Genomic DNA, 23,073 nt, shown 5'->3' with positions numbered 1-23,073 from the left:
GAGTTTTGATTTTTGTCAGTTTTGTGGGAAACTGCTTCCTCCTCAAGGCCGTGGAAGTTTGATTAATTGACCTACCCTGTGGAAACATTTCATTTTTTATTGCCCTTTGGAGGCCACCAGTTGACATGAATGCCTTGCATTCGTTAGAATGAAAGCTGGGAAGCTTAATTTGTGAAAAATATATTAGTAAAACCAAACTCTAGAACTAGCTTGATTTCATTTTTCCTACTTTTTAAATGATATTGGACTTGATGTTAACTACCTCAGATAAATAGACAGCAATTTAGAGATAGGGAGAAGAGATTTCATTTGAAATTAGAGCTACTTGGGTTTTGGTCCGATTTTACTTTTCACTGACAGTGACTTTGGAAAAGCTGCTTTTCAAGTCACCTTTTATCCTTTTGTGTGTTTATAGAATGAGAAAAATGACTTAGCCTGTTCTTAATAAGTTGCATGTTATTGTTGTCAAGTCTGCCTTCTGAATTATTAAACATAATATTAAACACAATCTGCCTTTGCTAGATATTTAAGATAATTTATGTCCAGAGACGTTGGGGATTTAAGTTCACTAAATATGTAGACTCTCTTATAATCTGTTTTATTTCTGCACAAATTCACTAGTAATATTCCCACTTTATTTTTGATTTTAGTGAGTTGAGCCTTCTTTTTTCCTTAGTTTTTTTCAACTTTATTAATATTTTCAGAGAACTGATTTGTTTTCACTGATTTTATTTTCTTTTGTTTCTCTTTTATCTGTTTTGTTTATAGCCACTCCAGTCTTTATTATATCCTTTTTTCTGCTGGTTTTGAGTGTAGTTTGCTCTTCTTTTTTTAGTTCCTTAAGGTGTAAAATTAGGTTATAGATTTGAGATCTTCTTTAATGTAAGCATTTTAGCTATAAATTTTCCTCTAAGCACTGCATTTACTGCATCGCATGGTGTTGTGTTTTCATTTTCATTAGTCTCAAAGTATTTTCTCATCTCCCTTTTGTTTTTTTCTTTGTCCTACTGGTTGTTTAAGAGGTGTTGTTTAATTTCTACATGTTTGTGAATTTTCTAGTTTGCCTTTTGTTATTGATGTCTGCCTTTGATAAGTTGTGGTCAGAGAAGATACTTTGTATAATTTCAGTCTTTTTAAATTTATTGAGGCATTTTTGTGGCTAAATGTATGTTCTGTCCTGGAGAATGTTCATGTGCATTTGAGAAAGAACATGTATTCTGATGCTGGGTGGAATATTCGTATGAGCCTGAGATCTGAGTGGTTTATAGTGTTTCGATTCACTGTTTCCCTTCTGATCTTCTGTCAGGTTCTGTCCATTATTGAAAGTGGGATATTGAAATTCCCAGCTGTTATTGTAGAACTGTTTCTTCCTTCAGTTCTGTCCGTATTCCCTTTACATGTTTGGGCTCTATTGTTATATGTGTCTCTGTTTGTAGTTGTGATACCTTCTTGCTGGATTGACCCTTTTATTAACATATAGAGATCTTACTTGATTTATGATGGGATTTTTATCTCAGTAAATCCACTACAAATTGAAAATATTTTAAATTGAAAATGCATTTAGTGTACCTAATTTTCCAAACATTATAGCTTAGCCTGTCCTACCTTAAATGTGCTCAGAACACCCAGGTTAGCTTACAGTTGGGCAAAATCATCTAACACAGAGCCTATTTTATAATAAAGTGTTGAATAGCTCATGTAATTTGTTGAATACTGTACTGAAAGTGAAAAACAGAATAATTGTATGGGTATAGAGTTTTTGTAAGTGTATCATTTGTAAGTGATCACTCTGGTGATCACCTGGCTGACTGGGAGCTGTGGCTTGCTGCTGCTGCCCCACATCACAAGATTATTATCATACTGCATATCCCTAGCCCAGAAAAAGATAAAAATTCAAGAAATGGTTTCTACTGAGTATGTATCACTTTCACTTTGTTGTAAAGGTGGAAAAGTGTAAGTCAAGTCATTGTAAGTTGAGGATTGTCTGTAATGTTCTTCTTTTGTCTTGTAACAATTTTTGATTGAAAGTGTTTTTGTCAGGTCTTACTCAAAACACCCTGCTCTGTTTATTTGCTGTTTATTTGAAGTATCTTTTTCCATCCTTTCACTTTCAAACTATTTGTGTCTTAGGATCTAAAGTAAGTCTCTTACAGAAAACTTAGAAATGGAATCATGTTTTGTTTTGTTTTTTTGAACAACATTGTGACAGTGTTTTTCTTTTCTTTTTTTTTTTTTAAGATTTTATTTATTCGACAGAGATAGAGACAGCCAGCAAGAGAGGGAACACAAGCAGGGGGAGTGGGAGAGGAAGAAGCAGGCTCATAGCGGAGGAGCCTGATGTGGGGCTCGATCCCATAACGCCGGGATCACGCCCTGAGCCGAAGGCAGACGCTTAACCGCTGTGCCACCCAGGCACCCCTGACAGTGTTTGTCTTTTAATTGGAGTGTTTAATCCAGTGATATTTAAAGTAATTACTGATAAGGACTTAATGCCATTTTGCTATTTGTTTTCTATGTGTCACGTGTTTTTTGCTACTCAGTTCCTCCATTACTGCCTTTTTTTGTGTTTGATTTTTCATGCTGTACCATTTTGGTTCCTATCTCATTTCATTTTCTGCATATGTTTTAGTTATTAGTGGTTACCTTGGGAAGTACAATTAACATCTTAGAATCACAGCAACCTGAATTGCATTAATAATAATTTAGCTTCAATAGTATATAAAAAGTATGCTCCTGTACATATCCATCCCTCCCCTTTTATGTTTTTGTTATACATGACATCTTCATACATTGTGTGCCCATAACATAGATTTATAATTATTTTATGCATTAGTCTTTTAAATTATATAGGTAAAAAGGTGGATTTCTGAAGCAAAAATACAGCACTGTTGGCTTTATATTTACCTTTGTAGCTACCTTTATCATTTTTTTTTTAATGTGGCTTTGGATTATTGTCTAGTGCCTTTCATTTCTGCCTAAAGGACTCCTTTTATAGTTTCTTGTAGTTAAGGTCTACTTGCAGCAAATTCTCTCACTTTCTGTATTTGGAAATCTCTTAATTTCTCCTTTATTTTGAAAGAAGGGTAATTTTTCTGGGTGTAGAATTTTTGGTTGACTTTTTTCTCTCAGCACTGGAGGTCTGTCACCCCAGTGGCTCTGGCCTCCATGGTTTTTGATGAGACACTGCTAATCGTATTGAGGCTCCCTTGTCGTGTATGAAGACTCACTTTTCTTGCTGCTCAAGAGTCTCTTTGTCTCTTAGTATTTTGAATATGATGTATCCTGGTGTGGATCTTTTTAAATTCTACTTGGAGTTTCTGGACTTATGGGATGGTTAGATTTTTATCTTTGTTTTATTTTGTTTTTTTCAACTGTTATTTGTTCAGATATTCTTCTGCTCCTTTCTCTTGCCTTGTCTTTGGGACTGTCGTTATACCTTTGTTGGTCTGGATTGTAGTGTTCCACAAGTCTCTTAAACTGTGCTCATTTTCTTCATTCCTTTTTCTTTCTCCTCCTCAGACTACATAGTTAATAAAATTATACACGAAGAGTAATCACGAACTATTAATTTGTGGAGTTTTACTGGACCAGTCTTAACTATTAGTTATTTGATGTAGTATACTATATGAATTGACATAGGCCATGTCCCTATGGTAGAGGATAAAATAGCATTGTGTACCAATTTTGGCTCTTAAAGCATCTGCCTAAAGTGACACAAGTAGTTTCCTCTTGTGATTTATAATAGGTCAAAGTCAATCACATGACCAAACCTAATTTTAAGTGGGCAGGAAAGCACTGCCCAGGAGTGAAGAATGTATTATTTGTCAATAGCTTGAATAACAACCAGTTATGTGTACACTGTGATTGTACCTGTCTGTCTCTGACAAGCCTGTTACGAAACAGGAACTATAATTCTCAGTATGCTTTTATTATCTCTTTTCAAAAAGCACTGGGATGGGGCGCCTGGGTGGCTCAGTCGTTAAGCGTCTGCCTTCGGCTCAGGGCGTGATCCCGGCGTTCTGAGATCGAGCCCGGCACCAGGCTCCTCCACTGGGAGCCTGCTTCTTCCTCTCCCACTCCCCCTGCCTGTGTTCCCTCTCTCGCTGGCTGTCTCTCTCTCTCTCTCTGTCAAATAAATAAATAAAATCTCTTAAAAAAAAAAAAAAAGCACTGGGATAAAGTGGGCTGAAAAGACATTTTTACTGCCACTGTGGAAGCCCAGGCCTCCCTCATGTACTCTTATCGACAGTCTCCTAATTAATCTATAGATGCTACTCCCTCTCTCCACTCCATCCCCAGTCCATTTCTTTCTGTAGATGAAGTTATTGTTAGTCTCCTTAACTCTCTAGTAGTTTTCAGTGGCCTAGGATCTGAAGTTGAAGCCACAAGCTCACACGTCAGTTCCTTTACTTAGTAGCTCTGTGACCGAGAGCAAAATTCTTAATATTTCTAAGCTTTAGTTTCTTTTCTGGAAAAAGGGGGAAACTAATGCCTGTCTCAAAGGATTATAAACGTTCATTTGAGATAATGTGTGCAGAACATTTTGTACACTCATACTTAGTAAATGCTCAATATATTGCTATATTTCCTGACATCCAGTACTTTTTATAACCCGATTTTATTTTTCCAGTCTCATCTTCCATGATTCCTTTCCAAAAGTCTGATACTATACTCTCAAATTATTGTTGAACTGTAAGTAATATTGTCTATCAGAAATTTAGATTTTTTAATTAATGTAATTCTTAATATTTTACTAAATTTTATTATGTTTGGAAGAAGAGATGGAAACTTCCGTGTGAAATTTAACTCTAATTTTATAATGGGAGTCATTGAAGAGTCAGGATTTGCTTAAATTTGCTTAAAATTTCTTGTAATACTTTAGCTCTAATGAGAGTACTTATATAGAAAAAAATAGAGGACTTCCAGTTTGAAGATTATGATAAGGTTTTCTTCATCCTTCCTTTTGAAAATAACCAACAGAATAAAAAGTCGAAATACTATTTTACTCTTTGATGAAAGTTAGAGGTATCTTTAACCCTTGGGCTAAAAATTGGATAAGGAAGAATATGAAACCCAAGAGCCTAAGGTTACTCACATGATACTGATAAAAAGCAACTTGTTTGAGTCCCATAAATACAGAGAATAAACTAATGGTTACCAAGGGTTGGGAGGAGCCGGGGGTGGGTGGGCAAAACGGTGAGGGGAGTAGGAGATCCAGGCTTCCAGTGATGGCATGAATAAGCCATAGAGATGAAAGTCACAGCATAGCGAATAGAGTCATTGGCATTGGGATAGCACTGTATGGTGACAGATGGTAACTACACTTGGGGTGAGCACAGTATAATGTGTATACTTATCACATCACTGTTTTGTACACCTGAAACTAATGTAACATTTTATATCACCTGTACTTCAATTTGAACAATACAAAAAAGAAGAAAAAGAAAGGCAACTCGTTTGATCTACAAAACCATGGAAAAACCCAGGAATTAGATGCAGTAGTACTATAGAATGTAGGAGTGAGCCAGGGACCGTAAACAGGGAGATTGGTTTAAAAAACTGAATAAGGAATAAGGAGTTTTACGTTTCTGCATCACAGGTGACAGAAAGTGTATTGTCTAATTAAGCCAGAGGGATTGCAGACACAGTAGGGCAAGGATGAGATGCTAAATTAAAGGTGGGGACTAGATGAAAGTTGTCATACTGAACAGTAGGATGTCAAGCTTTCTTCCCCTGCTTGGTTCTAGACTTCCAGCTTCCATGCTTAGTTATCTCAGGCAGGATTGAGGAATCCTTCCTCAGGAAATTAAATCACTCCTGAAAAATGACCCAGCAGGCTCTGATATTTGAAGTCCTCAAGAAAAGTGCCAGCTGGCCGCTACCAGTTGACAAGCCCAGCTTGAACACACGGAGCTCATAACCGTCTCTTTCTTGTTAACCTGTTCAACATGAAGGAACAGCCAGGGATTGATTATTAGTCATCCTAGGAAAGCTTCCAGTATGAAAAAGAGACACACAACAGAAAAAAGGAAGCTCAAAGGAAGCAGACAATGCAGGGAACAAAGCTACTTTGAGGAAATGGTAATTCACATCCTCAGGTGCTTAATTAAAAGAAGAAACGTGGTGCTGTGCCAGGAAAGGGGAAGCGGGTGAGAAAGTTCCTGGAAGGAAAGGACAAAAGCAGAAATGTCAAATTCAGTGAAGCATTGGAAGAGACAGTTGAGAAACTCTACCAGTAAGAGAGAAAAAAGGGGAGAATTAGAGGTTAATATGAGGTCCAATATCTAACCTAGCAGGAGTTCCAGAAAGAGATGAGGGAAGTGGAGAATTAGTATGCTAAGGAAACAAAGACTTAAATTTCCTAGACCCAAACTAAAGACCAGCTTGCAGGTGCTCCATGCAAACCGTGATTTAAGTTCACATACTTATAAAAAAGTAAGTTCTGAAATTTTAAAACTGTCTAGAAATCAAAGGAAGATCAATCCTAAGAACTTCCAGACAGGAAAAACATCAGAAATAGTCTGTGAATAAGATGGGGCGCCTGGGTGGCACAGCGGTTAAGCGTCTGCCTTTGGCTCAGGGCGTGATCCCGGCGTTATGGGATCGAGCCCCACATCAGGCTCCTCCGCTATGAGCCTGCTTCTTCCTCTCCCACTCCCCCTGCTTGTGTTCCCTCTCTTGCTGGCTGTCTCTATCTCTGTCGAATAAATAAATAAAATCTTTAAAAGAAAAAAAAAATGTCTTCGAACTCCACGCCACACATTGGAGTCTAAGAGGCATTGGTGGAAAGCCTTTAAAATGCTGAAAGAAATACATTGGGTTGAACTTTTGTTAAGGAATTTGTCAAGCATACACTAGAGAGAACAGTACAGTGGTAAACCCTGAACCCATCTCCCACATTCAGTAGTTACCAGTATCTGTCTCTCCCTAGGCATGTATGCTTTTGGTATTTTGAAGCAAATTTCAGATACTGTGTCATTTCAGCCCTGAATAGTTTTATCAGTAACAAGTGGACATTTTACAGAAACAAAGTTACAATATTATTATATCTAACAAAATTAGTAATTTATTAATATCACCAGATACTTAGTCTGCGTTCTTTTCTCCATTTTAACGCAAAGCTGTTTTTTTAGGAATTGGTTTGTTCAAACCAGGATCTGTTGCATTTGGTGGATATGTCTTAAGTTTCTACTTCTTACCTAATGATTTTGTGTGCATTTATTCATTTTATTAATTCCCTGGGTTTGCTGTTTTGATAGGGATAACAAAATTGTGATTTCTGTTTTATTCTACCATTCCTTCTACATTCTGTAGCTGTCGTTATGTAAAGAACTTTCTTTCATTACCTATTTGATGTTTACCGTGAAATGAAGAGATGCTTCTTTCCCTTTTCTTAGAGTAATGAGTTGTGTTCTCAGAACTTCCAGAGGTAACCGGCTAATGAGTGTTTTTAGTATTGCTATAAATGCAGAGGTTTTTACATTTTTGAGTTCTTATCAATTGCAGTCATTCTTTCACATCAGATTGTCACATCTTTAGCCTGTTGGGGGAGCCCATAAAACTGGTGTGATTTAAATGACATCCTTGCTGTCAGCCCCGAGGCTCATATTATCATTTCTTGCTCGTGTCTTGGAGTAAGTCAGCGCTCCGAAGAGCTTTGGTTTCTTTCTGTGCAAAATGGAATTTTGAAGACCGGGACTTGGTGCTAATTATTATTTGGTTGTATTTGCTTTTGGGACTTTTTAGTGTACAGAGATAAAAAGTAAATTTTAGAGAAAAATATATTGTGATATTAATATTAATATTTATTCAAATTAAAGATTAAACTAAAAGTTAAAGGTTTAAAAATTTTTTAAATTTAAAAAAATTTTTAAAGTTAAAGTTTTACTTCTCTAGTTTTACATTTGTATATTTTCTCTTGTTGATAATCTTGGTTCCTAATAATGTAAACATAATCACTTACTTGCTTTATCCTGTTGTATACATAGTAACTCCAAAATAATGTCACTATTACTATAACAATATTATATATATACTATTTTATATATTATTATATGACATATTGTATATATATAATATAATAATAATTGTATTATTACTGAATACAGTTTGTTTCTTTCAGGATTTTTATCCTTAGGAGATTTTCCACTAAGAGTGCACACAATACTATTTGAAATGTTAGTTGTGCTGGTAGCTCGATGTACAATTAAGTTTCTTCCCTGTTTTTGGAGATTGGTTTTTGTCATTGATTTTAATTTTAGTTTGGTTTATTGCATGAAATACTTTCATGTCCCAAAGTTTTAAAAAAATGTAGCATTCTTTACCTGTATTCTGTCTTCCATTGGAGATAGCCATTTTCATTTTAGTTTTGGCTGTCCTTTTCATTTTTAAAATATGAGCACATGCATTTAAACATTTGTATTTCCTTCCCTGTCATACAAATGTAGCATATTATATTACAGTGTTGTGCATCTTAATTTTTTTCACTCAACGAGAGATCCTGGAGATCATTCCAAGGAGTTGAAAGAATTCTTCCACATTTCCTTTTTGGGGGGGGGGCTGCATAATATTTTATTTCTTGTGATGCATATTTTGATTGTAATAATCTTTTGATGTAATAAATTGCTTTGCATGAGCATTATTTTGTGTTGGGATGTGCAGCCTAAAATTTTATACCCGAATACTCAGGTGTCAAAATAACGACATACCAGACTTGAGAATCATAAATTTACACCACATACACCTTTCCAGAAAGCCATAATACATGACCCACGTAAGAGGAATGAAAAAAAAAATAATAAAGGCTCATAGGAAAGAAGCAAGGAAATGACAAAGGAAAATATCAGGATGACAGCTGTTGTGCATTAGACTTAGTAGGACAGTGGGCACCAAGGAGGGATGCCTGGGGGGAAGAGGAAATAATAGGTTATGTGACAGGTTTGACCACATAGAAGATTATAATTTGTTTTTTGTCAGAGCTGTTAAGGAGTCAGAGAAGATTTCAGTATAAGTTTGAAGAAAACCAAGCAAATGAAAGCATGCAGTGAAGTTAACTTCAGGAAAATGAACAAGTTATGTAAGAAAAGAAATGTAATCACTGAATACTTTTATGTTTTATTTTTATTTTTTGGAGAGAGAGAGCACGAGTGGGGCAGAGGGGCAGAGGGAGAGAGGGAATCTCAAGCAGGCTCCACACCCAGCACAGGGCCGGATGTGGGGCTCGATCTCACCACCCTGAGATCATGACCTGAGCCAAAACGAAGAGTCACACGCTTACCGACTGAGCCACCCAGGTGCCTCCAATCACTTAATACTTCTTGAAGCAAAAATTATGTAATCATCATAGTGAAAACATTTTTGTATAATTATGTTAGGAGGATGGGGGAAAACGGAGCATGAGAATGGGAACTTAGTAGGTAATATCTAAGTAATGATGCTGAAGCAGTGTGAGGGTTCTGTGGAAAACCATGCGGGGAATAGAAGAAGGTAATAGGTAAAAAGGACTGAAGCTGGTTGTGTCCTAATAGAAGACTACTACTGGTCTTTTCCCTTTGTCATAAGCTTTCTAGCACTTTGTTTGAATTATGTATATGTATTACTTTGAAAAATAACTTTAAAACTAGGTGTACGTGAAGAATGTCTCAGGAAATTCATTATAGTGTGTGTGTGTGATTAGCAGTCCAGATATGAGTTCTGTAAACTAATAACTCATGGTGTCCTCCTTAGCGGCTATCACAGCAAGCACGTTAATTGAACATGAACCTGTGCAGTTTAACTTTAACCAGTTTAGCCATTCAGGTGTACAGAAGGAATCCAATATTCCAGGTCATGGCAGTAGCAGGAAAGATAAAGCACCATCAAGCTTCTATATGCAAAATAATCTAAAACCAGAAAGTAAGCAGACAAGTATCAAAATAATTTTCACAAAGCCAGGAACCTTCAAAGCTGTTGAACGTGTTAGACCGTTGACACTTAATAGCATAGGTTTACTGGAGAGGGAGAAATGGCAGGCTCATTGTTGCCAGAAGTAAGTGATAGGTAATAATGAGAGAAGAGACAGATAGCTATTAAACCCAGCACAGATACTGGGAAAGAATGGCCCCATGCCATGTGGAGATAGATTCCAAAACTATTTAATAGTTCTTTGGAGGGGTTGTGCGTGGTGGCTCAGTGATGTTGCTGTTGATCTAAAAACCACTCTTGGGTGCACCTGGGTGGCTCAGATGGTTAAGCGTCTGCCTTCGGCTCAGGTCATGATCCCAGCGTCCTGGAATCAAGCCCCACGGCTCAGGTCATGATCCCAGGGTCCTGGAATTGAGCCCCACGTCAGGCTCCCTGCTCAGCAGGGAGCCTGCTTCTCCCTCTCCCTCTACTGTTTCCCCTGCCTATGCTTTCTCACTCTGTCAAATAAATAAAATCTTTAAAAAATAAATAAAAAAATAAAAACCATTCTTGGTTAGCCAATTAATATGAAGGAGCTACCAGATTTAGCCATTTTGCTCTTTATCACCAAGGTTTATGTGAAGTATTTCTGTTGCATCCCTGAATTGACCTTAATTCTGATACATGCCCAAATGATAGGGGAATCAAGGATGAGGTGTGGGGTAAGGTAAGATGAGGATTTGGATCACTTCAGACATGCCCTGTGTAGAAAGATACATACCTCCCATAGTTGCCCACCTCAGAAAGGGCCGTCAGTCGTTAAAAATGTCTATGGGTTCTCTTGAGAATTTGCTTTTATTGTGTTTTTTTCCCCCTAAGATTCTTTGCTCTTCTCCCTCTACTTCCACTTCCCCAACACAAGTTACCTTGGTTAAATTCATTTATCTAATTGATATCTCTACTATCATGAAATTTAAGTCTGTTTTCCATTTGAGAAGCTAAAGGATTAATGCCTGATTTGTAAGTTTGATTGTTTATAGGATTGGGTACATATGAGTCACAAAGTGGAGGAGAATTCAGTATCTTTTTAATCCTGTGTTTTTGCTGTTTTTTTTTTAGAGGAAGTCCACAAATGAAGGGGACACCCCATTTTAAGGATGAACAGTGTGCTCCAGCATTAAACTTAGAAATGAGAAAAATATTGGATTTGCAAGCACCCATCATGAGGTATAGTACTTTGGTTAAATTTAGCATTTTGTGATGACAATATATAATATATTTCGTTAATCACATGACCAGTAGGGAAGTTGATTTCAGTTTTTTCACTGAGGATAATTTTTTTTAGCTCTAAATCCTTGATTAACCCTTAGATGGTACATTATTATACTTCAGTTATTTAATAAAGCCTATAAATTGAGTATACCAACCATAATTTTATTCAGAAATTCATAGTTTTTGGTAAGATCTAAAATTGTTTGAATGACCAACATACAGTGCATATTACTTGAAATGAGACTGATAAAAATCACACAAGTTGAGGAAAAGAGAAAGTGCCTTTGTTTCCAAAACCTTCAAAGATTTTGGGAAATATGTGAGTACTTGGAAAAAAGTTAAGCTTTCTGATCTCATATGAATAAAGGTTTTGTGATAGAAGGCTAGAAATACCAAAATACAAAAAAAACTATATCGGTAGAAAAAATAAGTGTATATGTAGTTTGGCTTCATTTCCTTAATTGCTTTGCATTTGACATTTTAGTTGTCTGTGATGTGTGGATCTTGTTAAAAGTGTATTTTTTAACTTTAAGTTTTTGACTACAGTATTTTTTTTCTTTTTTAACAATTCTTTTTAACCGAATCCAGAGTTAAAATTGGACCTCCAAGAACCTTTTGCTGTTTTGTGCCCAGTCATATACAATCATGAAATTATAATGGTGATATTCCAGTCTTCTGTGCATCAAAATGGCCAGTATTTCTTATCTCTATTGATAATACTGCTTTTAAAAAATGATAAGAAATATTAGCAAAAGAGGTATTCTAATTCAAAATTCATTTTGTTAGGAGTCATTAAAATCTTCCTGTCAAAATGCCTGCAAGTAAATTCTTATGAAAGGAAACATTGATAAATTAGATTATATAAAAGTTAAAAAAAAGAAACTGGGAAAAAAAACACCGTAAGTATGATCAATAGACAGCACAAACTGTGAAAACAAGGAAATGTACTTCCAGTGAATATCACAAAAGGCCAATTTTCACAACAGATGAAGATTTCCTGTAGCAAGAAAAAGAGAATAGAACAAATGGACACAGAATATAATCAGGTCGTTTTCGTTTTCTGTATTCCAGTTAATACATGACATAAGAGATCTCCATTAGAAGATCAGATAAATGATTTTCACATATGAACAGTTAGGTAACACACTGTTGGGGAGGAGATCAGGTGGAGGAGAACTTTATATGTTGCTGGTGAGAGTGTAAATTTATACAGTGTCTATGGAAATTGATTAAGCGAGGTCTGTCAAAGTTGCATATGCTCATGGTTTTTTTTTTGTCCAGCATTTCTGCTTCCAGGAATTAATCCTACAAATAATTCAAATGACATGTTTATAGGGTTTTTCATTGTTTACAATAACAGAAGATCAAAAACCACCTAATGTCAATCGGTAGGGAGCTGTTTAAATAAATTTTTCTTCCACACATTGGGAACAGCATGCATCTGTAGAAAAAAATAAGGGCACTTTTTTTTTAGGGAGGTGGAGGGGCAGAGGGAGAGAGAGAGAGAGACTCTTAAGCAGGCTCCACACCCAGTGCAGAGTTCCACGTGGGGCTTGATCTAATGACATTGAGATCATGACCTGAGCCGAAATCAGAAGTCCGACACTCAACAAACTGAGCCACCCAGGGGCCCCGAGGGCACTCTTTACTGAAAAAACTTCCCAAATGTGTTGTTGGATTTAAAAAAAAAAAAAAGCAAAGTGTACTCTATATAGTAATGCTAATAGTTCTTTAAAAAAAAAGGAGCTGGTAGTGTTAGAATATGTATTGTTCTGGAAAAATGTGTAAGAAACGGCATGAGAACTAAGTGGGTAGGCCACAGGTTTGGGGAAAAAGACTTTTTACTTTGTGGTCTTATTAAATACTGAATTATACGGTTGTAGTATATGAATATATTGAACAGTATGAATGTAATGCCCATGTTTTTAAATTCTGATTCACAGTTCTAATAAAAGCCTTTTCTCACTATTTCTTTTGTTAGAATACCGTACAGATACTGGTACATGTCAAAACTGTATGCAAGGGGCTGGGTCTTGTCTTGCCTTGTTTGGTCTATCTTTTTATGTATTCTCTTCAAAGAAAAAGAATGTTTTGTTATTTGCTTCAGTGTGATCAGGGTTATAGAGGGTTGAGTTCGAGTTATGATCGCTTTGGTCAGAAGGTTACTCTTTACCTCAGATGCAGTTTCAACATAGAGCTTCAAGAGTGTAACTTGGTACCTAAGGAATGTGGAATGTCTGTGGACGGTCTGCACAAGTCTGGCTTTCTGCCTCTACCCGCTGGCAAACTGTAGGGCCTTTGGGATTGGATAGAAAAAGAGGCTTTAAAAAAAGAAACCCTGACATCTTGTACAAGTTACCGTGTCAGGTACTAAGTGGTGCTTGTTTTAGTCAGGTGCTAGTTTTTAATACACAAGTTCAGGTGACTGGGAGTCTCTAAGGTTTTTCTCAAAACTTGAGAAAAATAATTGCATTTTAGAGCAGTATTACTATTAGCACCTGTAATGCATACTTGTTGGAAATGTGATTGGAGATAAGCTGTGTAATCTTGCACTGAGAGAAGACACGATATTTGGACTTTTAACTGACTATTTTCCTGCCCACTACCAAAAATATGAGTCATATGGAATTAGAGATAATGGTTAAACTGTTGCTTATAGGCATAATATGGCAAGACTTTTGCCATCTTTTAGTTTTTGCTTGAAGAAAGAATAGGATTAATGGTAAGCATCCAACATTTGTCATTATTTGAGGATTGAGAATGTTTAGAAGATGAGAAGTACTAGTATAATTTATAATTAAAATTCTTAGTCTATTTCCCTAATACCACATAAAAAATGCTAATAAATACCACAGTTTATTCCTTATCTTCCTCCCTGGCTCTTAGGGAAGCCTTATGTAGTATATAGTATTTAATATTTGTTAGGCCATTAAGTATATTTACATATTTCAGAATTGGTCATTATGAATTAGATGTTTCCCATTAAGAATATTTAATCAGAAATACTAATCTGTTTTCAAGATCCTACTGTTATGCTTCTAATATCCCAAATTAACTGGGGTGGGGGTGGGGGAAGGTAACTCTGGGATATCAGTTATCTGTTAAAAAGCCCATGAAGTCAATGATTGGTGAGACTCTCTGAGGACATAACTTATAGTATGTTTATGTATATCTTGTGTATATTTATACTCAGGAGTGATTTTCAAAATACTTAAAAACCAGTGCAGCATGAAGTGTGATAGCGATTATCAGTACAGAATCCTGGTATCCCCTTATGCCAAGAATTCATCCTTTAGTTGTTACATCTTTGTGACACTGGCAGTCAGTGGGCATGTACTTGCGTGGCATGGACTGAGGCCTGTTTGCTAACTTTGTGGAAATACTCAGTATTTTAACAACTCATATCAGCCTTTGTTTCAATGAGTTTTGTTTCCTTTCAGTTGAATGAGGAGGATCTTACCTTTTCCTGTGGATTCTTCATCATGTTTACTGTAGTTACTTTAAAGTCATTATCTTTTAATTCCAACATCAGGATTGATGGAGTCTGTTTATATGGATAGATTTTTCTCTTGACTCTGGGTCACATTTTCCTGTTTCCTCACACATCTGGTTATTTTTTGTCATAGCACTGTAGATGACAATGTAGAGATTCTGAATTCTGTTAACTTTGTCAGAAGAGTACTGAGTTTTGCCTAGTAGGCAGTTAAATTACCGCAGGATGACCTTGATCTTGTTCCTGTCATATGCAGTGATTCTTCTAGGGAAATGAGAACAGGGGCGAAGGAGAATATAGTTGAAAAAAATGTAGGCTGATTCCTGCTGACTGAAGATCACTGGTAAACCAGTGACTGTTCCACTGAATTGCTTCTCTTGACATGTAGCAGCAGATCTAAAACATAAATTTTTTTATATTCTGTTCAGTATGTGCTATATATAAATTTTACACTAAAATATAAATTTGAAGGGGAAGAATATATAATACTTCATAGGTCAACCTTCTGTAAACTCAATTGATTACAAATGCTCTGAAGTTCAAGAAATGGAGTTGGGTAAGGGGACATATGCTACTCTTTATAATCTTTTTATGGTAGGGAAGAAAACACAGCCAATTCTTCATCGTCTGAACTCCTTGGGGAATGAGTCATCGGACTCAGCTTGTAAAGGTTTGAAGGTTTACTTTAAGAATTAAAACATTACAGCCCCACCCCCCCGGGGCCATTATGGTTTAAAATATTTCTGAAATACACTCTTCCTAAGTATGAAAGAAAACTTAATAGTATATAATAGAGAGTATGTATTATAGATACATCACATTTTTCATTATTTCATCCTTTCTTGAATTCTTTATAGCATTTGATACTCTTTTTATATTTTAAAGATTTTATTTATTTGAGAGAAAGAGAGCGAGAGTGAGAGAGCATAAGCAGAGGGGGCTGGCAGAAGGAGAGGAAGCCCAAGGAGAGGGAGAAGCAGGCTCCCCACTGAGCAGGGAATCTGACCCAGGGCTCCTTGGATCATGACCTGAGCAGAAAGCAGATGCTTGACTGACTAAGCCACCCAGGCACCCCTAGCATTTGATACTCTTGAGTACTCTTTCTTAAATCTGTCTTACTCCCTTGGCTTTCTTGATAGAACGGTTTCCACTGGTTCCCCTGGTTCTCCTTTTTTCCCCCTCTCTGCCAGTATCTTTGCACTGCCCTTCATGATTCCCCTTTCCCTTTCTCCCTTCTACTGCCTTCCACAAGCATTTAGTGCCAAATATAGCTAGCACTGCCTTAGGGGCTGGGCACATAAGAGTAAGTAGAGTGAGCATTTATTTGCCATTAGGTTAAGTATATGTTAAATCTCTTTGTAAATATGTGAAGTGCTGTGATCATACTCCATAATTACTTCTCAAGTCAACTGAGCAGTCTTCTGAAGGGAGAAACTGTTTTTTTTTTTTTTCATCTCAAAATCTTGAAAATCATGTATTTTAACACAGAGCTTAGCACTGTCGTAGAGCATGGACTTTATAAATGCTTGTTGTGTGTATGAACAACGTGAGGCTCAGTGATGCTCTAGAAATGCTGGGGTCTAGAACTGCGCACACCAATAAATAGTCTGTCGTCAGATGAAGTTCCTTGGATTTAAATTAGTTAAAAGTAAACAAAGTTAAGAATTCAGTTCTTTTGTCACAGGTGTACAGCCTCCACATGTGGCTGCTGGTTACCATGTGTGAGAGCATAGATACAGAGCATTTCCATCACTGTAGAAGGTTCTGTCGGCCAGGGCTGGAAGCTTGTCACCTCTGTGCTTTATGGCTCCAGATTGTCAGCCTGTCATAAGTTGTTCTTTTCATGGTTTCTTTGCCTTTTTCCTTTTTTGTCAGCGTTCATTTATCCTTCCATCTTCAATTTGCTGTTTCAGTATTTCTAGTTTTTAGAAAACTGATTGATCAAGTTTGTGACAATGGCTACCCATAGTCTTTTCTTTTTTTCTAGAATTTCTGATTCTAGATAAATTATACATAGATAAACCTACTAGATAGCTCAATTGTAGATGAATGACAGTTTTGTAAGTTGGTTCTTGATCCTCTTCCAGAGCAATTATATTCATACTCATTGCTTTCCCAGTGTGCTCTCTTAACAGGTAGTTGGTTCTAAGTTGCTTATTTCCCTACAGTTTGCAGTCCATGCTGGAAGATCTCCTCGTTGCTACTTCTGATGGACTTCTTCATCTTATTCACTGGGAAGGAATGACAAATGGAAGGAAAGCTATTAATCTTTGCACAGTACCTTTTTCAGTAGATCTGCAGTCATCTAGAGGTAGTTATACCTTCTGCATGGGGTACAACCAAATGTTTAATATTTGATATAATCTGCTTAGATATTTGCTATGGATGAACATTGATTTTTCTACTTTGGAATTAATTATACAAGGGGAGTGTGTGTGTATGTGTGTGTGTGTGTATGTAGGAAGGAATGATTTAATTGTTTGTTCTTAGCTCGTTATTTTTGCCCTTTTAACTGTCCTTACAGAGTTTGCAAACACAAATGTGAGGGCATTATTTACTATATTCACATCTCATGTACTTATGTTTTCACCAGCAGGTTCATTCCTGGGTTTTGCAGATGTGCACATCAGAGACATGGAATACTGTGCCACGCTTGATGGGTTTGCTGTTGTGTTTAATGATGGTAAAATTGGATTTATTACACCAGTGTCGAGTAGATTTACTGCAGAGGTAAGACTTTTACTATGGAATATTTATTTTCTTTATTTTACATTTGTTAATTTTAATTTTTGTTAAGTCCCTCCCCTACTTTCCTTATTTAAGATTTTAGGGTTCTTGTTAACTAATTTTTTAAATCAAAGTAATATATATAATACTTAAAAATAATATAAGTAGACAATTCTATTAGATATGTTGAAGAAAAATTATAGTTCCCTTCCCTGTTTCCTGCTCTCTTCACACCCAGTTTCCATTCTCAGGGGCAACCACTTTATTTTTCTTTACTGGTTATTTTGTTATTTATCGTCACTACCCCAAGTATTTTCTTTAATTTTTAGTTTTTAGGCTGTTTATTGACTTCCTGCTGTGGGAAAAGACCATTTGCTTCCCTGTTGCTACCACACTCATAGTCTTCCTATCTTCCTAGTAAAGTTATTGTGATTTTGATTAATTACTATTCATTGTTTATACTGTTACTGCTGTATACACCCTAGACACCTGAGCCATGTGATATGTTTTGATTATTTTTTCTTTCCTGCACATTTCTCTTCCTACTGGGAATTAATAATTGTTTATTTTTTATGTACTTACCACTAACTAACCCCAAACTGCGGTTTGTGTAAATATCCTCTCAATTCTTTCAAACACATTAGATGTTCTATTTGTTTCATCTTCTTGAAGAAATTTCTTTTGGAACTTTCTGGCTTGCTCCAAACTGGACTGCTTGCTCACTGTACCTTTAACACAGTTGTACTTTTGGTTTTCCATCATCCATCACCTGAGGATTTCCTTCATTCCTTTATTTGTATGTGATCTTTTCATAGTTAATGGTTGGTTAATTAATATAGGATTAGTTAATATATGAATTTGGTTGCTGTGACAGAGACCCAAAGTAAAAATTTGGATTCACTGAAAGCTGTGTGGATTTTGGTGGGTTTGGTTGACCCTAATCTTCCCCATAAGGGGAGCTAACTGAATTGTTTCCTTTCCTCCCCTCTCTGTATCCAGTGCTCATTGGAGGAGAGTCCTGCAGTTCTTTCCAGAGAATATATACCTGGCTGGCCCAGTGTTCTGGGTTTTAAGTTATGGAAGTGTTAAATTAGATGGTCTGAATTTGCTTATCTATGTTCTCAGTGTGGTCCAGAGACCACCAGGGTTTTTTATTTTGTTTTTCTCCAAAGAAAAATCTACAGTTTTCTGTTGGAGTGAAGGTGGGGTATTTCTTAGCAGCTCAGATTGGGAAGATATTATGGGAACACCCAGCTGATGCTTCAACAGGCTTTAAGAGACTGGAAGTCCTACTCCTTGTAGTTCAGTCTTTCTGAGAAATCTAAATCCTCAAGCCTTTTGTGCACCCTACAATGTAAATTTAGCTGTTTCTCAGCATTCTTAACGCAGGTTAAGGATTCTACTCACCTATATGCTACCTAGCTTTTAAAATTTAATGATACTTCCTCCTCCCATTCGTTGTCCTTGTCAGTTCATGCTGTTGAAAAAGATCTTTTCTGTTGGAAAAGTTGGGGCTTTATTAAGAGTCAGAGAAGCTAAATGTTCATATTCAGTCTGCTCTCTTTAACTGGAAAAGATTTTAAGTTTTTTTAAATTTTATTTATTTGAGACAGAAAGAAAGCACCAGCAGGGGGAGGGGGAGGGAGAGGGGGAGAAGCAAGCTCCCCGTTGAGCAGGGAGCTCTACATGGGGCTCGATCTCAAGACCCCTAGATCATGGCCTGAGCCGAAGGCAGACGCTCAACCAACTTAACCAGCTGAGCCACCCAGGTGCCCAAGATTTTAAGTTTTTAAAGGCATATTGTTTGCTACATAGTGTCAGCTTTAATATTCCTAAAACTGTTTTTCATTATCATCTTTATTCACATAGTAAAGTATTAAATAGTACATTCGTGGTAACATGTCAATATATAAGAATAAAAATAAGCTTTTGAAGAATTTAATTTTTTTCAAGGTATATTTGTAATTATGTTTGGGATTTAAATGTTTTTATTGAAAACAATTTTAGAGCTGAAAAAGTGACTCATTTCTGAGTATCAGCTTTTATCATTTTTTTAAAAAAGATTTTCTTTGTCAGAGAGTGCATGCTCACATGCACAAGCAGGGGGGAGCTGTAGTTGAAGGGAGAAGCAGACTCCCCTCTGAGCAGGGAGCCCGATGTGGGGCTCAGTCCCAGGACCCTGGGATCATGACCTGAGCCAAAGCAGTTGCTTAACCAATTGAGACACCCAGGCGCCCCATAGCTATTATCATTTTTGTTAGTATTTGGTCAAAGAAAATTTTCCAGTAAATTAAGAATTTAAAAAATAAAAGCAGATGGACATTGTTAAATCAGAAAATACAAATTAGGAGAATACATACATATATTACTGGTAATTGGGAAATAAACTAATGACATGTTTATATTAGGCATTATTTAAGTGATTTGTAAAAATTTTGTTTGGCGTTTTTGATGCATTTAACAGATGTATTAAAATATGTCAGATTATGTGACTCCTGTGCTCAGAACCCTCTAGTAGGACTGGATAATTAGGACAAAACCTACTGAAGACAATTAGAAAAGCCGGAGAAAAAAATTTTTAAATGTGCCCGAAGGCTTTGGAAAGCTAATAAGACTGCAAAGAATCACCACGGAAGGGGGGGGGGGCGGGCGGAGGCCCGGTGAGCTAAGCCCATTGTGTGGGGCTACAGTGAGCATAAACAGCAGGGCTGTACGCGGGGACTTGGGTGGGTCTCACAAATGTGCTGAGTGAAAGCAACTAGACACAAAAGAACATGTGTTACGATTTTATTTTATGTCAGATTAAAAATAAAAACATGGGCCATTCTAAATTAGAGTTTAAATGGATGCATATTCGTGGTCTAAAGGAAAAGAAGGAAGTGATTACCAATTAAGTCTGGATATTGGTTTACTTCTGTGGCAGGGTGAGGGTGTTTGGATCAGGAGGGACACTGTTGGGGGGCTTTTCGATACTGAGAATTCTTGGCGTGAGTGCTAGCTAATTCCACAAGTGTTTACTTTGTGATATTATTGAGATGTATATATATTTTTTTGTATTCTTCTCTAATGTGTTACTATTCATAATGGAAAACTTTTTAAAAATTAAAGATACTCCAGTGACTCCCTATATATAAATATATAAATTAGACAAAAAGCCAAAGAAGTTTTTATAGTAACTTTCAAAGCCCTATAAATTTGGCCTCCTTTTACATCTGCTACCTCATCCACTACTACTACTCCTTCCCTCCCTGTGCTCCATTCCATCTGCATAGGCTTCTTTGATGTACTTAGAACATGCCAGAAATACTACGACAGTACGACTTTTGTACTTGGTACATCTTGAATACTTTGCTCACAATGCACCTGCATGGGGAAAACTGTTTAATATTGTATCCTTCTCCCATAATCTGTTTCCTATAATTGCTTTATTATTTTTTTCTGTAGTATTTAGCAATCTCCAATATACTGTACAATTTTTTTTTTTAACTTAACAGCCTCCTAACAAATAGAAGGCAAGGACTGTGGTGTGTTTGACCACCTGCCACATCCTCAGCACCTAGAGCAGTGCTGGGTGAATAGTGGGCACCTGGAAAATACTAGTTACAGAAATCAGTTAATTTTAATCTAAGCAGTGGTCCAGGTAAATAATGCTCAATGCTGTCTCTACCACTTTTTTGTTATGTAAAATAGTTTGTAGTTTTATTGTTAAAATTGCAAAATAAAATTCCTACATAAAAGGAAGCAAAATGCCATGTTTAGGTAATTGATTATATAGCTCATTTGGGAATTAAATAAAATCCATAGTATTATGTTTTAAACAGAGCTGTAATTATATTGGATCTTCTAGTGTTTACTGTTGCGATCATCCAAAAATAAAGTGCTATATTGTAGTGTGCTATGTTTTTGTGCTTATTAAACTAATAGTCATGATGACCTTTGCCTTAGAATTTATAATCTGAGACGTCCTTGATTTGACAAATAAAAACAGACAGTGGAGCTGAAATCTATTCTGTTTTCTGTAGTCAAAATTGCATATAAGTGTAATAATTTTTTCTTTTATTGAAAGCTTAACTTGCTGAATGAAACTGTATGTTTGTTTTTCTTCCTTATTTTTCTTTATTATAGCAGCTTCATGGAGTTTGGCCACAAGATGTTGTTGATGGAACTTGTGTAGCAGTAAATAACAAGTACCGACTCATGGCATTTGGTTGTGCAAGGTAATTGATAGAGACTTCTTCATTGTAATATATTTTTTAAACATAAAATGTTCTAAACATACTTGTAAACTTGTTCATGCCTATCATAATTTAGGAATCAGCCTTAATATAAAATCTGAAAGCATTTTATTAGATTGAAGCAAATAGATCTAAAGGGCAAATTTAGGTTATTGAGTGTTTTAAAGGTAAGCTTTAAAGGTGAACTTTTCAGTAGTAGGAACTTGTAACTTGAGTTACAAGTTAGAAAGATTAAGTCAGATTAAATTTAAGTTCCTTATTATTTAAAAGAAAATCAGAAAGATATTTTTCTTTTTTAAAAATAATCCTTTCTTGGGACACCTGGGTGGCTCAGTCGATTAGGTGTCTGCCTTCAGGTCCTGGGATCGAGTCCCACGTCGGGCTCCCTGCTTAGCAGGGGGCCTGCTTCTCCCTCTGTCTGCCACTCCTCCCCCTGCTTGTGCTCTCTGTTTCTCTGTCTGACAAATAAATAAATAAGTATCTTTAAAAATAAATAAATAAAATAATCCTTTGTTCTGGCTAGTGTCCAAAATCTATAAAGAACTTAAACTCAACACTCAAAAAATAAAAAATCCAGTTAAGAAATGGGCAGAAAACATGAACAGACATTTTTGCAAAGAAGACCTTACAGGCACATGAAGAAACGCTCGATATCACTCATTATCAGAGAAATACAAAACAAAACCACAATGAGATACCATCTCAGACAGGTCAGAGTGGCTAAAATGAACAACTCAGGAGACAATAGATGTTGGTGAGGATGTGGGGAAGGTGAGGATGTGGAGAAAGGGGAACCCTCTCACAATGCACAATGTTGATGGGAATGCAAAGTGGTGCATCCACTCTGGGAAACAGTATGGAGTTTCCTTAAGTTAAAAACAGAACTAGCCCATGACTTAGTAATTGCACGTCTAATATTTATCTGAAGTATACAAAAATGCTGATTCGAAGAGGGCACATGCACCCCAATGTTTATAGCAGCATTGTCCACAATAGCCAAAACATGGAGATAACCCAGATGTCCATCAACTGATGAATGGATAAAGAAGAGGTGGTATATGTATGCAATGGAATATTACTCAGCCATCAAGAAGAATGAAATCTTGCCATTTGCAATGATGTAGATGGAACTAGAGTGTATTATGCTGAGCAAAATAAGTCAGAGAAAGACAAATACCATATGAGGTCTTTTTTAAAAAAAAGATTTCATTTATTTGAAAGAGAAAGAGCTCAAGCAGGGGGGAGGGGCAAAGGGAGAGGGACAAGCAGACTCCCTGCTGAGCGGGCACAGAGCTTAGTCCCAGGACTCTGAGACCATGACCTGAGCTGAAGTCAGACATTTAACCAACAGAGAGAGGCACCCAGGTGCCCCCAACAAATACCATATCATTTCACTCGTGGAATTTAAGAAACAAAACATATGAACATAGGGGAGAGAAGGAAAAATAAGTTAAAAACAGAGGG

At 36.5% G+C, this 23,073-nt stretch overlaps 1 protein-coding gene across 4 annotated transcripts in view; it reads left to right on the top strand.

Moving 5' to 3' along the window:
- Positions 1-23,073, top strand: part of RIC1 (RIC1 partner of RAB6A GEF complex) — a 134,462-nt gene that overhangs the window by 67,707 nt on the left and 43,682 nt on the right. For 2 of the 4 annotated variants that reach the window (XM_045772355.2, XM_087858881.1), the window contains 4 exons: positions 11,002-11,109; positions 16,816-16,958; positions 17,241-17,377; positions 21,500-21,591. In XM_045772355.2, the coding sequence (XP_045628311.2) occupies positions 11,002-11,109; positions 16,816-16,958; positions 17,241-17,377; positions 21,500-21,591 (480 nt within the window). The remainder of the gene's footprint in view (positions 1-11,001; positions 11,110-16,815; positions 16,959-17,240; positions 17,378-21,499; positions 21,592-23,073) is intronic. The other 2 variants (XM_045772357.2, XM_045772356.2) reach the window with 2 other exon arrangements.

This window comes from Ursus americanus, chromosome 34, assembly GCF_024610735.1.
Source record: "Ursus americanus isolate L20-20 chromosome 34, mUrsAme1.1.p, whole genome shotgun sequence".
Taxonomy (NCBI): Eukaryota; Metazoa; Chordata; class Mammalia; order Carnivora; family Ursidae; genus Ursus; species Ursus americanus.
The sequence above is the reverse complement of the archived record's forward strand: the minus strand, read 5'-3'. Positions and strand labels throughout refer to the sequence as shown.